Below are 14,602 nucleotides of genomic sequence, written 5' to 3' on the forward strand. Positions count from 1 at the left end.
CAACTAACACCAACCACACTAGCATCTTGACCAGAAAGTCACAAGTCATTTGCTCATAATTGCTCGTAATGTGGGAGAAGCTCACAACAGACGACGGCCAGGTGTACTATTACAACCCAGACACAGAGGAGACAGCATGGACCATACCTGAAGGCGACCAAACGAAACAGCCGGCGTGGGAAGAGTACACCACCGATGACGGAAGAAAATACTACTATAATGAACTGACCGGAGAGACGACGTGGGAGAAGCCGGCAGAACTTGAAAGCAAAGAGGCCTACTCTGGAACGGGCAAAGAGGAGAGCGCGTTGGAAAAGGAACTCAGAAACCAGCCAGTGCGACTACCACCAGCAGCAGGATCAGCTCCACTGCAAGGTGACATTGAAGATGGGAAAGTGGCATTTGTAAAAATGTTGAAAGAAAACAATGTGGATTCAACATGGTCATTCCAAAAAGTTATGCGCGAACTCATAGACAAGCCAGAGTACTGGACAGTGTCCAACCCCGTGGAAAAAAAGAAAATGTACGATGATTATTTGATGAATAAGTTCGAAACGGAGATGGAAACTGGAGCCAACGACAAGGCGCACCTCGTGGAGAATTTCAAAAAAAACTTTGCGTTGGAGTTGGAGAGGTTGCGCAATGAATCCAAGATTAACCATACCACGAGATGGATCTCGCTCCGGAACTTGCTTCTGGCGGAGGAAAACCCAGTGTACAAACACTCGGTGATGGAGGATAACGAAATGGCTGAGCAATTCTTTGAGTTCAGAAAGAAGCTAGCAGAGGCACACGAAAAGGAGGTGCAAGCGCAAAAGGAGCTTGCAATTCTGGAGTTGTCGAGGTACTTGAAGCAAATAAACACAAAGCTAGTTACCGATTCATCCACATTTGAGCAACTTTTGCAAAACTTGAAAAAGGACCCGCGGTTTCAACAAAACAAGCATTTTGAGGTGTTGAAGGATCTTGATATACTAGCTCTTTATGAGTCACAGATATACCCCGATATCAAGAAGGAGTTGAAATCGCAGTTGAGAGTGAAGGAAGCGGAGAACTTTCGACTAGATAGGAAAGCACGCCAGGATTTCCGAGCCTTGTTGAACCGGTTGGAACTCACAGCAAGCACGTTGTTTGCCGATATTTTCGAAACAATCGAAGACGAAGATGCCTTTATTGAACTATGCGGCCGCAACGGCTCGACACCGTTGGAATTGTTCTGGGATGTAGTCGACCAGAAGAAACAAAAGATTAAGCTCCAGAAAGATTTGATCGAGAGCGTTATTCTCGAGTTGAAGAACAAGAACGAGTACGATGCGCTGATGTGGCTGTCGCAGCAGAGCTTCAACGAGAAGCTCCGACTGGCCAAGAACGAACGGTTGTCGAACTTTAATTTGGAAGACGACGACCCCGACATGGAGCAGATATACAAGACATTGAAAAACGAAATGGAGACGAACCAGAGCCGGGTTAGGAAGAGGAGACACGCTGAAGCTGTCGCTGACACCCAGTCCAAGCGACTCAAGAAGGAAGCACCCAAAGTGCTGTTGAATTATTGAATCCCTGTATATTTCGTATATATTTGCACGCTTAAGTGGCAATTGATTCCAAGTCGAGCACCTCTCGATAAGATGATTGTTTGTTTCTGTTCTGTGCGTCGTGCGGTTCCGTCGTGTGGGTTTTGTTAAATTTCCAACTCTCTTGATTTTCGACCCGACTCCTTAAATCAACACCACCACCAGAAAGGACCCAGTCGATCCCATTCAATTAGATTGCGATCCAACCCCAATAGATCAACCCCCCCACCAAATGGTACGTGCTAAAAAAATAAAAAAACCCCACGATCCATGATTCATAGATACTAACCTCCCAAAAAATTCAAGTCGCAATCCTTAAAACCATACTTGACAGCAGTGCGCTCCTCCCTCACCGCCGCCATCTGTCTCCAGGACTTCAGCTCGCAGCTCGTGGAGCGCCACAACCGGCCCGAGATCGAAGTCGACCATACGCACAACCCGGAATTGATCCTTAACGCCATGCACATTGCGCGCAACGAAAACGAAAAGATCCTAATTGAACCCAGCATCAACTCGGTGCGGGTGCTGTTGAAAATCAAGCAAGCTGATGAGATTGAGAGTATCTTGGTTCATAAGTTCACCCGGTTCTTGACTTCGAGAGCTGAGAACTTCTTTATTTTGAGGAGAGTGCCTATCAAGGGGTACGATATCAGTTTCTTGATTACGAATTTCCATACTGAGCTGATGCTCAAGGATAAATTGGTGGATTTCATTATTGAGTTTATGGAGGATGTCGATAAGGAGATCAGTGAGATGAAGTTGTTTTTGAATGCGAGAGCTAGAGTCATTGCGGAGTCATTCTTGATACCTTTTGATTAGATGAGGCCAAGGTCAACTTGGACAGAGTTGTCGTGGTGGCTGTGTTTGTATAATATACGAAAGACGAGAAATATAACATAAAAGTAATAGAGTTTTTAAAAAAACAGTCCATTTTTATTCTCAATGTATCTTTTCCTCTGGCAGTTGCGTGACTGCGTTGAGCTCGGGAGAAGCAACGCTCGCGGCCCTCTTGGTCTATTCTTTCGGGGATATGCCATGTGATGAGTGTGGTGAATTGAAGGATCTGTTATTTTGTGGAGACACAGCGGGCACGGGCACGGGCACGGGCATGGGGGGCGTGTTTAGTGCCTGAGGCGAATGGAAAGTAGAGTCATGAGCGCTGTTTTGCATGCGAAGGCGTTGTTGCGCTGAAATGCTGCCATTGTGATGTGGTGTTGGTCCAGCCTGATTAGATTCAAAATGTCTTTGTTGTTGTTGTTGTTGTTGTTGTTGTAATGGTGGTTGTGACCCTACTTGGCTAGAGTCGGAAAAACGTTTGGGACCAAACTCGGGTGCCGTTGTTGGTGCAGATCGATATTCATTTGATTGCAGCGACTCTTCGCCGTACAGGAACGACGCTGGGGTCGTCGTGGTATGTTGCGGGCTTTGCGAATCTTGCACATTGGGCAACCCCAACGGCAACTCAATGTTGTCATGAAGTAAACCCGGCACGTTTGACAAGACTATATCCAACTGAGTCAATGCTTCTCCCACCTGGTCAAAGCCCTTGGAGGATATCTTCAAAATCCATCTGTAGTTGAAAATTTGGTCTCTATAGAAATTGCTTTCTTCTTTAGTGGCTGACGACATGTACAAGATTGCGGCAAATGTGCCAATCAATGTGAAATTCGACGAGGAGCACGAATGCCAAAAGGAGTGGATGTGCTCCGGTTTCAAGTCTCGAACAAACTCTATCGAAGCGAGTAGTCTAGTCTTTGCCGCTGATCGGCACACATTGACTAGCTCGGGGCTCGGAGGATTGCCCTCTTTTGTATGTTGGTGGATCACCGTGGCTATTTTCCTGTGCAACGTCAACTCGGTTGCGAAATAGGCTAGTTGCAAATAGCCATTGGAGCACAACTTGCGCGACTGCACCGAGGTCATTTGCAACTCAACCGGTAGCGAATGGAACCAGTTTCGCAATTTCAATTGCAACGGCTTTGCTACTTTCAAAACATCGTTGATGTTGGTGATCTCCATCATTGATCGCATCGAGTAAAACTGGTCTAGAATGTCCGATAAAATCATCGACAACTCAATCAAGCTGATGAATATTTTTTTACCATTGTCTATATCCGACGAACCTTCTTTTAAATCGCCATCGCCGTGCTTTTCAGGGAAATCCTCTTCGTACAAGGGCAAGACTACCCAGTTGTTGCTGCTAATGTGCGATGGCCTCGAATCTTTCAAGGACAACCATTTGTCCTCGGTATAGACGGCCCAGGCTAGTCGCTTTCTCAAGCCTCTTTCCCATTTGGGCAACTTCCAATTGTTGCAGTTTAATCCCAACCCCAACTCTTCCGCTAATGAGACAATCTGCGAGCAGAGAACCCATTCGGAATAGTCTGCATCGCCGCTATTTTGCACTTGGTCAATGCCGGTCCTGCAGCTGATGATGTGCTTGCATTGTAGTAGCAAAAGACCAGCTTGAACAGCACTTAGTTTCGGCCGTTTCAAGATTTCCTGGAGGTAGTTGTTGAGGCCGATTTTGAGAATTAGCTCCACGTTGGGCTTTGGAAACCTGTTTAGCTGCGGGTCATAGTCCCACCACTGGATAGCTAGCACGTAGACGGCCGCTAGCAAAGGAGCGCTAAACTCTCGGTGGGTTCGTGAGTATTTTTCGAGAAAGACTTTTTTATGCACAATTGGGTACGATGGATGGATTATACGAAAATAAAGGTCAATAAGAGTTTGGCCGTGCGGCGTGATTAATTTTTCAATGGTATCGACGTCATTCGACATGGTTGCGTAGCTCTGTGGCGATTGGTCGTCTTTCAAGACGAATTGAACATTGTCGCTTACTTTGCGAAGGGATATGGAATTGCTAAGTGAAACTTGCTCGACGCTTTCATCTGACTTCTTGTGAGCGTCGATAATGGAATTGAGCAAGTTAATGTCGTATAAATGATTCGTAGGACCGACGTAAAATGAAGATCGCGGGAACTGTAGTGACAAGGTTTTCTTTAAAAGGGAGTTGTTGATGGTTGAGTATTCTTGTACCGGTGCCACGTCTCTAATCGGCACATTTGGTATTTCAGATCGCATCCGCTTTGACTCCCCCGTCATCTCAATTGGTCTTCTTTTCAAGGCTTCCGAAGTGAATGTACATGCAATTTGCTTTGCCTCGCATTGCACGCAATTGGCCGTTTGAGGCACAATTACGCATTTGGTCTTTCTTCGTCGGCATTGGTCGCACGGCCGGTGTTTCGTCTTGGAAGTTGTTTGCATTTGAAAATGCTGCTGCTGTTGTTGCTGTTGTTGGTTGAGGTGGTTTTGGTGATTGAGGTGTTGCTGGTGCTGGTGCTGGTGCTGCTGTTGCTGATGTTGGGGTAGAACAAGCTGCGGCTGTAGGTCTGGAAGAGCATTCTTAACTGGATGTCGTGGGGGAGCTTGTAGTGCAGTGTGGTTATCTTGCTGTGGTGGTTGCGGAGCCGGAATTGCAGCTGGATTGTTGTTAGACGACGACGGTGGTGCTGGTCCTGATGGCTGAGAAAGATCCAAGTTGTAAATATAATCCGCGGTATTGGGATCCATGATCATTTGGTTCATCCAAGGCTGGTGCTGGTGGTGCGATTGGTCCACGTAATTGGGGGTCTTGAGGTCCTTGTCACCCTTCATTTCTTGATTGCAATTTTCTTGGTCAATGGTCAAACTGTGGAGATATTTAAAAAAAAAAAATTGGTGAAAAATTTAGATTAGAAATTTTTGTATATGGTAAGCTTTCTTTTCGTTTATCAAAACTTTGTTTGGCACCAATTCCCATTTAATATCTTTGCAGCTAGTTCGTAGTATTAGTATTGTAAACAGCAGCTATTGACCCCTTATAAATTGATGTGTAGTATATGCAATAGACGTAGGTGAATGCCTTTTGGGGGTTTTGAGCCGTAGATATTAAAAATAAAAGAAAGAAAAATAAAAAGAAGAAAGCGGGTTTCTGTTGATAAAGTGTGGTGATGGAGATGATGAAAGAGAGAGGGAGAGGGAGGGAGAGAGAGCGGGGCCCGGGGGTAGAAGACTAGCTCGTATTTAGCTAGATCTACGCCCTGTGACAATAGGTTTTTAGCAGAAAAGGGATAGGATTAGGACTAGGACAAGTAGGATGGTGACGATGACCATGACAAAGACCGTTATCAACAATGTGGCAAGTAAGCTTGACTGTTGGTAATTCTTTTATAACCACACCACCAGGTGAAACAGAGAGAGAGAGAGACACACGCCTAGTGATATTTCCGCTGATTGTGGTATATCTCCCGGTGTCAAGTTTAACCGCCATTGACGCGACACACCTTGGAGTGAAGATATCAGATCAAGTCAAACTCGACGGGTACTCGAGTTGAAATCAACCCAGTTTTCATCATCGATTTCATTTTGTTCATTTTTGTTCTTGGAATATATACACGGCACTTTAATTTGATGAGAAGTCATCATGAGAGAGTTTACCAAGGTAAGAGTGGGCCAATTCTCTTTAATAAAATCATATGTTGGGTAATTTTTTTTCCTAAGGAGTTATTTTTCTTTCCCGCCTTATGGGTGGAAAACCATTCTTCCCTCGTACTCGTTCTTTTTCAACTTTTCAAGGTAGACAGGCAATTCTTCCAACTTGGCCGAGCGGACATTTGGCTTGACAATGCCCTTGCTAACCAACTCAAAGACTTCCTCCAAGTCAGTAGTAGTACCCCAGAAACTGCCCAAGATCTTGATTTCGCGCAAGTCCAAATCAGCGACATCGATCGTCAACTTGGGGGCGCCGAGACCAACGGGGACAATAATACCTCTGGGTTGACAGTATTTTTGACAAATGTCAAACGTAGCTTGCACCGAGACAAAGTCAAAACAGACGTCGAATGAGCCAGCCTCTGTATGCGCAGGCAAGCTCTCGAGTGCAGCATCGGCGCCAAACTTCAAGGCCTCGGCGCGAGCCTTGTCCTTCTTGTCCAAGACAGTCACGTGCGCGCCAAATGTCTTGGCAATCTGGACGGCATTGGCACCCAAGCCGCCAGCACCGACAATCAAAACTTTCGAAGCAGGAGTGAGCTTGGCCATCTTGATGGCGTGATAGGGGGTCAAGACAGCGTCAGTTGAGGCAGCAGCAATTCCAGAGGGAACATTGTCTGGAATCTTAACCAAGTTGCGTGGTCTTTGCACAATCAAGTACTGCTGGTAGCCACCATCGTTACCCAAGCCGAACCAGTCGCCAAAGGCGCGCTTGCACACATTTTCGGCATCGCCGCGGCAAAAAGAGCAGTTGCCGCAGCCATTGGGGCCCACGGCAGCTACACGGTCGCCAACGCTCCAGTCGTCAACTTCGGGACCAACGTCGGCAACAGTGCCAGCAATCTCGTGGCCCATCACGTAGTTGTCACCGCAGTCGAGCCCTTCATAAATAACGTGCAAGTCCGAGTGGCACAAGCCAACAGCATCGATTTTCAAAAGCAATTGGCCAATGCCTGGTTGCTGAACAGGAATGTTCTTGTTCAAAGTAAGGCCCGATGCCTTGGTGTAGACGAATCCGTATTGAGTTGCGGGAATAGACATTTTTCGTTGTGAAGATAAGGACAAACTTTTCACTAGCTTTGTTTTCGGTAAGAGTGATCTTTTTATGGAGGAGATCATGTTTTTTATATTTGTTATCGAGGAGGAGTGGAAAGGGGAGGCAAGGGCAAGGGCCAAGGAGGGGGGTGAGGGGCGAGGGCCGAATAAGGATAGGGACACTTGATGCAAACTTAATTGCTTAAATATAAAGTTCTTCAACTTCGGATGTGTACTTTATGTATATGCACATTTATGTGACTGGTACCAAAGCCCAACCCTTCCTTAGCCTTTAGTTCATGGATACGGTAGAGTGATGCAAGTGGTTGCATCATATTGTCGGAGTCGGGGGGTCTCCACAAGTGGTGCAACACACTGGCAAACCAAAGCGTGGGTCCAATTGGACCCGGAGGATACAGTAAAGCTTTGGTTGGTGTGTATATGTATATATATATACGTGTGCTGCACGCTCCCAGACCGCCTAGAAAGTAATTTTTTTTTAGTCATTGAGTAGGACCTCTTGGTGGTATAAGTTTGACAGGAACAGCAAGTGACAGTAACAGGACCCTTCCCGATCAACAACAAAAAACAAAAAAAAAAAATCAAACATGGCCATGATTGTTTAAAGTATGTTGCAGAATTGGGGGGGGGAGGGGGGGGATGGATGGGATGCGTGTGCCTTTCATATAAGACAATTTCTAACAGGTGCCTGCCAGTTTTTTCTGACGGTTTGTTTTGACAATTGTCAAATCAAATGAGTCCTTATTCCATTTTGCTTGTATAATTCACCAGTCAGGGGATAGTGAGCCCAGTGAGTAACCCCTTCCCTTTCTTTCAATTCTCAAAAAGTGCATGCAAAAAAGTAGATCGTGTGACAAAAGAAAAATACAGCTGGCAGGTCGGCAAGACAAAGCAGTGGTCAAAGGGATCAGCTCGAGTTGATGAGCTGCGAGGTCAAAGAATGCTCGCTGCTTGGTCTTTGGCTTGTTGAAGATCTAGACGCAACTTTGACCTGTTTTCCGTTTGCAGAAGATAGCCGTGCGCCTTCACCCGCTTTTTTTCTCCACACTTTGGTCCCGTGTCGTGTCGTGAAATAAAGGATAACCTCTTAACCCGAGTCGCGACAGTTCTCGGTCAATGTCACACATCACACCGCTCGACAAAATCTAGCTGGCAGGTTTGTTTGACACGAGCCTTCATCTTGAGTCTTGGAGCTGACTGGCTACTATGCTTCCTGTGATCCATAAAAGTAGGGAGCTGGCTTGGAGTTAGGCACCTTAAACTGTCCTGCCAAAGTAGGACCTTCGTTTGGCCACATGAGGCATAGGAAAATTTTAAACCCCCTTTATCGCAATCAGGTATAACTGAAAATCCACTGCCTTCGTTGGTAGTAGACTATTTTTCTTATCGGGCGTCTATTTTAAAGGCCATTTTCTCTTGGTCTAGTTTCAAGAGGGGGATCCTATTTTTCACCAATTGCGGTTTTCTTTCTTGGGAACCTCTAGGAGCGTTTACTTGCAGCGCAAAGCTACAGTCTGGGATGTATTATATACCCGTCAGCAGCGTGGGAAGGATTAATAAGTATCTACCAGAGTAGACCTCTCCTTTAGGTTGAGCTAACCCTTGACGAACGTAAACTCTACCTGTCCAACTGTCAAGAATTGAGATTAGCAAGGAATCCCGTTGGGGCTGAGAGGTATCTCACACTTGAAGAGATCTTCCGGCAGGGCGACTTTCAGCCTCATTTGAATCCAACATGGTTTCACGTGCTTGGTTTAATCTACCAACCCCCCTCCCCCCACCCCGCACCCAGCTTCAATGAAAAGAAACACGTGATCAAGAACACGAGGAGATGCCCACTCTAAACAAAGCAGAGACAAGAGGCCACATGTACATCTGTTGGCCAGAAATTGGCATGTGTGGCAGTAGAGAGAGGGTTAGCGAGTGAGTGGATGTGTACAGTGTGTGTTGAATTTCTCCACTTGCTTCTCTTTCTTCTTTCGGATTGCAATTTTGCTCAACACACATGCCACTAACGACGGCAGTAGGGACAGCGGTGGTCACAGGTGAATACAGTACCATCATCCCCCAGCCGAGAGAATTTGAAGCCCAGCTGCCGATCGGGGGGGTTTCCGCACAGCGACCAATAACAGACGCGGATCCCAGTGGCTGCGACCTAAGTAAACCTCTTTTTCTCTCTCTAGAAGACTAGATCTCCTGTGCCAGCTGTGTGTATATCTCTATCGTGGATCTGGTAAGGGGGGCGAACAAGCATTTGTGAGAAAGTGCACATCTGGGATTTGATTTGGCTGCAGATCGATTGGCTGCCGAGAGCGGGGGATCTTTAAACCTATTGGAGAAAAATTAACGACACAACAGAAAATAAATCACCACCACCGCTCACTCCCCACCTCCGACCACCACCCACGACTTAGACAACTGCTACTACTACTACTATTCCTACAAGTATTACTAGTAGTAACCCCCCCCCCCCCCCCCCACACCACCTCCACTCTCATCAACCGCCCACTCTGGTCTCTCTCTTTCTACGGTTCACTCTTCCCACTGTTTCTCCGTCCCGCTTATAGATTGGATCGGTCACCAGCGGAGTACGACAGCGAGAGTGGGCGAGAGAAAAAAGAAAAATAAAACTGTATACCGTCCCTGCCCCAAAGAAAAAAAAAAAAAAACTTCGACTCTGAAATTTTTCATCTGCTAAGACCCACTTCTTCTTCTTTTAATATCTTCTTTAGAACACTTCCACTTCGGAAACCACTCCATTTGCTCAAAAGGTCTTCCAAGGATACAGAGTTCCCAGGCCACTGGCAATCGATTCACTAGCTCAGAACTAAAAAAAAAGGACATTCTTTCTCATTTTAGCATCGTTTGCTACAGTTTTTTTTTTTCTTTCCATCATGGAATCGGTTATTAAAGTTTCAATGTCCGTTTGTCCATTTGTCCAAACGACTTCAACTCAAGCATTGCGCCAGATCAGCAAAAACTCCGGCGCATTGGCCCAGCGCGCTCGCCAATGCCCGTTCATGAGTGGAGCCATTCAGCAGCAGGAGTCAGCAAGATTCTACTCGCAAGCTACCAAGCCAAGACGCGCTAGTGCCAGTCCAAATCAACCTAGCTCGTTTTCGTCTCCTTACCGCTTTGACGCTGAAAAGTTGACCGAGCCTCAAGTCACTTTGGGAAGCAAGGAAACGGCATTTGACTTTGACGGTTTTTTGAACCATGACTTGAACAAGAAGCGCAGCGACAAGTCGTACCGTTACTTCAACAACATCAACCGTTTGGCGCACGATTTTCCAAAAGCCCACCGCACTCAGGAGGAGGACAAGGTTACCGTTTGGTGCTCAAACGACTATCTCGGCATGGGAAGAAACGAGGCCACCTTGAACGAGATGAAGAGAATCTTGGACAAGTACGGCTCTGGTGCTGGCGGCACGAGAAACATTGCCGGTCACAATGCCCACGCCATCAAGTTGGAGTCGGAGTTGGCCGCGTTGCACAAGCATGAAGCAGCGTTGGTTTTCAGTTCTTGTTTTGTTGCCAACGACGCTGTCTTGTCCCTTTTTGGCCAAAAGGTGAAGGACTTGGTGATCTTTTCAGATGAGTTGAACCATGCCTCGATGATTCAAGGTATCAGAAACTCCCGTGCCCAGAAGCAGATCTTCAAGCACAATGATTTGGTTGATTTGGAAACCAAGTTGGCCAAATACCCGAAATCGACTCCCAAGTTGATTGCATTTGAGTCCGTCTACTCCATGTGTGGATCGGTTGCGCCAATTGAAGCCATTTGCGACTTGGCCGAGAAATATGGTGCCGTTACATTTTTGGACGAAGTCCACGCCGTGGGAATGTACGGTCCTCACGGGGCAGGTGTTGCTGAGCATTTGAACTTTGCCGCGCATTTGAAGCTGGGAATCAACAATCCCGAGATCAAAACTGTCATGAGCAGAGTCGATATGGTCACGGGCACTCTTGGCAAAGCCTATGGCTGTGTTGGTGGTTACATCACCGGTAAGGCCAACTTGATTGACTGGTTTAGATCATACGCGCCCGGCTTCATTTTCACGACAACCTTGCCACCGGCAATCATGGCCGGTGCGGCAACATCGATCCGTTACCAAAGAGCCACCTTGCAAGATCGTATTGCTCAGCAGAAAAACACAAGATACGTTAAGGACAATATGAACCAGTTGGGCTTGCCAGTTATCCCTAACCCGTCCCATATTGTCCCTGTTTTGGTTGGTAACGCTGCTGATGCCAAAAAGGCATCCGATTTATTGTTGAACAAGCATGACATTTACGTCCAAGCCATCAATTTCCCCACTGTTCCCATTGGCGAGGAAAGATTGAGAATCACCCCTACGCCAGGCCACGGCGCGGAGATTGCTGACCACTTGATTGAAGCAGTCGACTCGGTGTTCAACGAGTTGAACTTGAAGAGAATCGATGACTGGGCAAACTTGGGAGGCTTGTGCGGTGTTGGCGAAGAAAACTCTTCTGAGATCCAACACTTGTGGTCCGACGAGCAATTGTCTTTGACGGATGACAAGTTGAACCCAAATGTGCTCAATCCAGTGATTAGCCCTATTGGCGTTTCCTCCGGTGTTGGAATGTGATAGTAAAAAAAAAAGAAAAAAACAGAGAAAAAGGAAATGAAAAAGAAAAAAAAAAGTTGTTTATCTATACTACCACTGGAAGCAGTTTTTTACATACTTATATATTTATATATGAATCTTAGCCCACTGATTGAAAAGCCATGGTGAATCATGAAGCCGTTGATCTGATAAAGAGGTTTCTCTCTGACGTAAAAGGAATCTCATAATTGTAAACAACAAAAAAAAAAAAAAAAATTCCGCGTCTTCTTTTCCCGCTATAAGAACCACATTTTGCCCCATATCCCTCCGTCCCCACGTTCAAACCATGAGTTTCGAAAAGTCCCACGTTTTAAAGCTATACTGCCATAGGCTAGCAAAGTCACTCGTACCGAGAGAGCTAGGGGAGGAATACATCAACAGTGTTGCCGATGACTTGTTCTCGGTAATGCAGGGCCCTCCTCATCGAGGAACAGACATTTCCACAATCGTCAACAAATGCAAAGCCCGGTTTCTAAGCAACAACTTCAAAGAAGAATGGGCGCAGTTCCAAAATATCCTACATTCACTAACCGGGATGAAGACGCTAGACCAGATAGCCAACTATCTTGTCTTTTTGGACGCTTTAAGAGGCGAGGACATGGTGCCTGAGCTTCGAGGGACGACTGCATCACAACACGTGCCGCGGATACAGCTGAGAAGCGGCAAGACCTTGGCGCAGCTCATTAAGCCCTACTACGATTCGCTTCCCGAGAAGGAAATCTTAACGTATCTTCCGTATACTCTCCGAGGCATGGACTCCAAATTGGTGACTTTTGTCGACAATTACAGACAGTTGGAAATCCCCCTGACGATCAATGAAAGTTACAGCGGTATGCTAAGACAACTTTTCGAGTATGCATTGTTGTTCAAGCAATTGTCGCTTCTAGTCGAGCAAGATCGAGCTAACCTCAGTCTGGCGGTGCATTCGGCGTTTGTAGCGTTGATTGAAGAAGCTCTCAAGAGTTATTCAAGTTTCTTGAATGAGATTTTCACGAGACTGCCGTCGTCGATTTTGTCAGTTTACGTTGACTTGTCTCCCTGGCTACCAAAATTGAGGTTTTTATATCGAATGGCGCTCAGATTGGGGTCTCTAGATGGGTTTGGATTCCTCACTTATGTCTACAAGTTCACCAAGTTTGGAGACGACAATATCCTGGTTATAGCAAAAAAGGCATTTGGAGCGATGCTGCTACCGTATTTCAAGATTGTCGAGTCCTGGTGTGTCAAGGGCGACTTGGTGGATGACCACAATGAGTTTTTCGTTTCTTTCGATCTGACGCAAACAAAATTCAACAATATCATCGTTTACCATCGAGATAAAGTACCGGAATTTATCCAAAACTTTAGCGAAAAAGTATTTCAAATCGGGAAAACATTAATTTTTTTGAATCGATACTGCCGCGAATTGGAGTGGATCAACCAGTTCTATGTCAAGTATTCGACAAAGTTGTTTGCACCAGGTCGTAATGGCCTAGTCTCTATGAATGAAAATGTAAAAATGAGTTTCATAGACGAGGCTTTCGATGAAGTCTTGAGCTTTTTCACCAGGACTCTTCATAAAAAATATAATTTACTAGCGCACTTGATCAATTTCAAAAGGTACTACTTGATGGAACAAAATGACTTTATCGAGTCCATCATGGAAAAGGGCCAGTCCACTTTGAATGAGCCCGCTGTTAATATCACGGCGAGTCAATTGGACACGATTTTAAATGACGCCATCCAGGCCTCTACTGTTAAGAATCTGCAATCGATCGATAGAGTAGATATGAAGATCTTTACCTCGGAAACGGGAAGTTACGGGTGGGAGGCGTTTTTGATCAATTACAAGATTGACGATTTACCGTTTAGTTTCCTTATCGAGGATCAAATCTCGGACTATTTAAAGATGTTTCATCTTTTGCGCAAACTTCGGCATTTGGAAATGTTGTTGAACTCAAATTACGAAATGTACTCGAGGCTCAGCCGCACAATCGTTAACCTCACACGGGATCACCAACATAAAAACAAGTTCAGAGCCATCATTGGGATAAACTTGATGAGGAACCACCTCAAACGAGTCTTGCTGGGCCTAGGCTCTTATTTGTCATACGACGTTGTCGAGGAGTCGTTCGAGAGTATTATAATCAAAAGGTTTTTCTTTAATGACAATGACACGGAGCTCTTGCTAGATCGTGACGCTCTTGAACTTCCGGAAAAGATGGAGGAAAAATTCAATGTCAACAAATTGACAATTGATGAAATCATCAGCACTCACGGTAACTACTTGCACCAGATCGCCTACACGGATATTCTCAACGAGGAAGTTGTAGGTAGAAAGTCCAACATGTGTTTTATCTACCAAATTTACGACTTGCTACAGACGATCTACGACTTTATCTCCGCGGATCAAGAATATCATGCGCTAGTGTATGATTTCGTGTTGCTTTCAAAGAAATCATCCGAAGATTTTGAAGCGGAGGACGACCTTGAAGAAGTGTTGAGCAAGATGGCCAAAGTGTTTCGAAGGCTCAAGTTGGATATTTACCAGACGGAGTTTTTGCCGCAGTTGAGCATCTTGAAGGAGGATCTCAACTTGAACGAGAATACCCAGGATTTCGGAATGAGTTTGTAACTGTCAATCTGCTGATATAGAAAAGTGCTGAATAGGAACAATAATAAACGGTGAAAAAAAACAAATAAACAAAGAAAAGAAAAAAAAAGACTAGCAATGCTGAGTTACTACACGTTTAATGCCATGAAGGATGGGCTCCTTCAACGACATAGCAATCAGAATCGGAGGCCTAAAATCCGGGTCTCCCTACTTTTTCT

The 14,602-nt window shown here is 45.6% G+C and overlaps 6 protein-coding genes across 6 annotated transcripts; 4 read left to right on the forward strand and 2 right to left on the reverse strand. All coding sequences in view use genetic code 12, as the record gives it.

Annotated features, from left to right (window-relative positions):
• Positions 1-68: 68 nt before the first annotated feature.
• On the forward strand, positions 69-1,556 carry LODBEIA_P09680 (uncharacterized protein; the record flags this gene model as incomplete). The annotated part of the gene is made up of 1 exon (XM_066976946.1): positions 69-1,556. The coding sequence occupies one exon, from the start codon at positions 69-71 to the stop codon at positions 1,554-1,556; it is 1,488 nt and encodes a 495-aa protein (XP_066827906.1).
• Positions 1,557-1,806: 250 nt separating this feature from the next.
• LODBEIA_P09690 (uncharacterized protein) lies at positions 1,807-2,393 on the forward strand (the record flags this gene model as incomplete). Its single annotated transcript, XM_066976947.1, has 2 exons — positions 1,807-1,809; positions 1,881-2,393. The coding sequence occupies 2 exons, from the start codon at positions 1,807-1,809 to the stop codon at positions 2,391-2,393; spliced, it is 516 nt and encodes a 171-aa protein (XP_066827907.1).
• A 195-nt stretch (positions 2,394-2,588) lies between these two features.
• Positions 2,589-5,231, reverse strand: LODBEIA_P09700 (uncharacterized protein; the record flags this gene model as incomplete). The annotated part of the gene is made up of 1 exon (XM_066976949.1): positions 2,589-5,231. One exon carries the CDS (start codon positions 5,229-5,231, stop codon positions 2,589-2,591), a length of 2,643 nt encoding a protein of 880 aa, XP_066827908.1.
• Positions 5,232-6,137: 906 nt separating this feature from the next.
• LODBEIA_P09710 (uncharacterized protein) lies at positions 6,138-7,148 on the reverse strand (the record flags this gene model as incomplete). Its single annotated transcript, XM_066976950.1, has 1 exon — positions 6,138-7,148. The coding sequence occupies one exon, from the start codon at positions 7,146-7,148 to the stop codon at positions 6,138-6,140; it is 1,011 nt and encodes a 336-aa protein (XP_066827909.1).
• A 2,933-nt stretch (positions 7,149-10,081) lies between these two features.
• Positions 10,082-11,773, forward strand: LODBEIA_P09720 (uncharacterized protein; the record flags this gene model as incomplete). Its single annotated transcript, XM_066976951.1, has 1 exon — positions 10,082-11,773. The coding sequence occupies one exon, from the start codon at positions 10,082-10,084 to the stop codon at positions 11,771-11,773; it is 1,692 nt and encodes a 563-aa protein (XP_066827910.1).
• A 304-nt stretch (positions 11,774-12,077) lies between these two features.
• Positions 12,078-14,405, forward strand: LODBEIA_P09730 (uncharacterized protein; the record flags this gene model as incomplete). Its single annotated transcript, XM_066976952.1, has 1 exon — positions 12,078-14,405. One exon carries the CDS (start codon positions 12,078-12,080, stop codon positions 14,403-14,405), a length of 2,328 nt encoding a protein of 775 aa, XP_066827911.1.
• Between the last annotated feature and the right edge of the window lie 197 nt (positions 14,406-14,602).

The sequence above is a fragment of the Lodderomyces beijingensis genome (assembly GCF_963989305.1).
Source record: "Lodderomyces beijingensis strain CBS 14171 genome assembly, chromosome: 1".
Lineage (NCBI taxonomy): Eukaryota > Fungi > Ascomycota > Pichiomycetes > Serinales > Debaryomycetaceae > Lodderomyces > Lodderomyces beijingensis.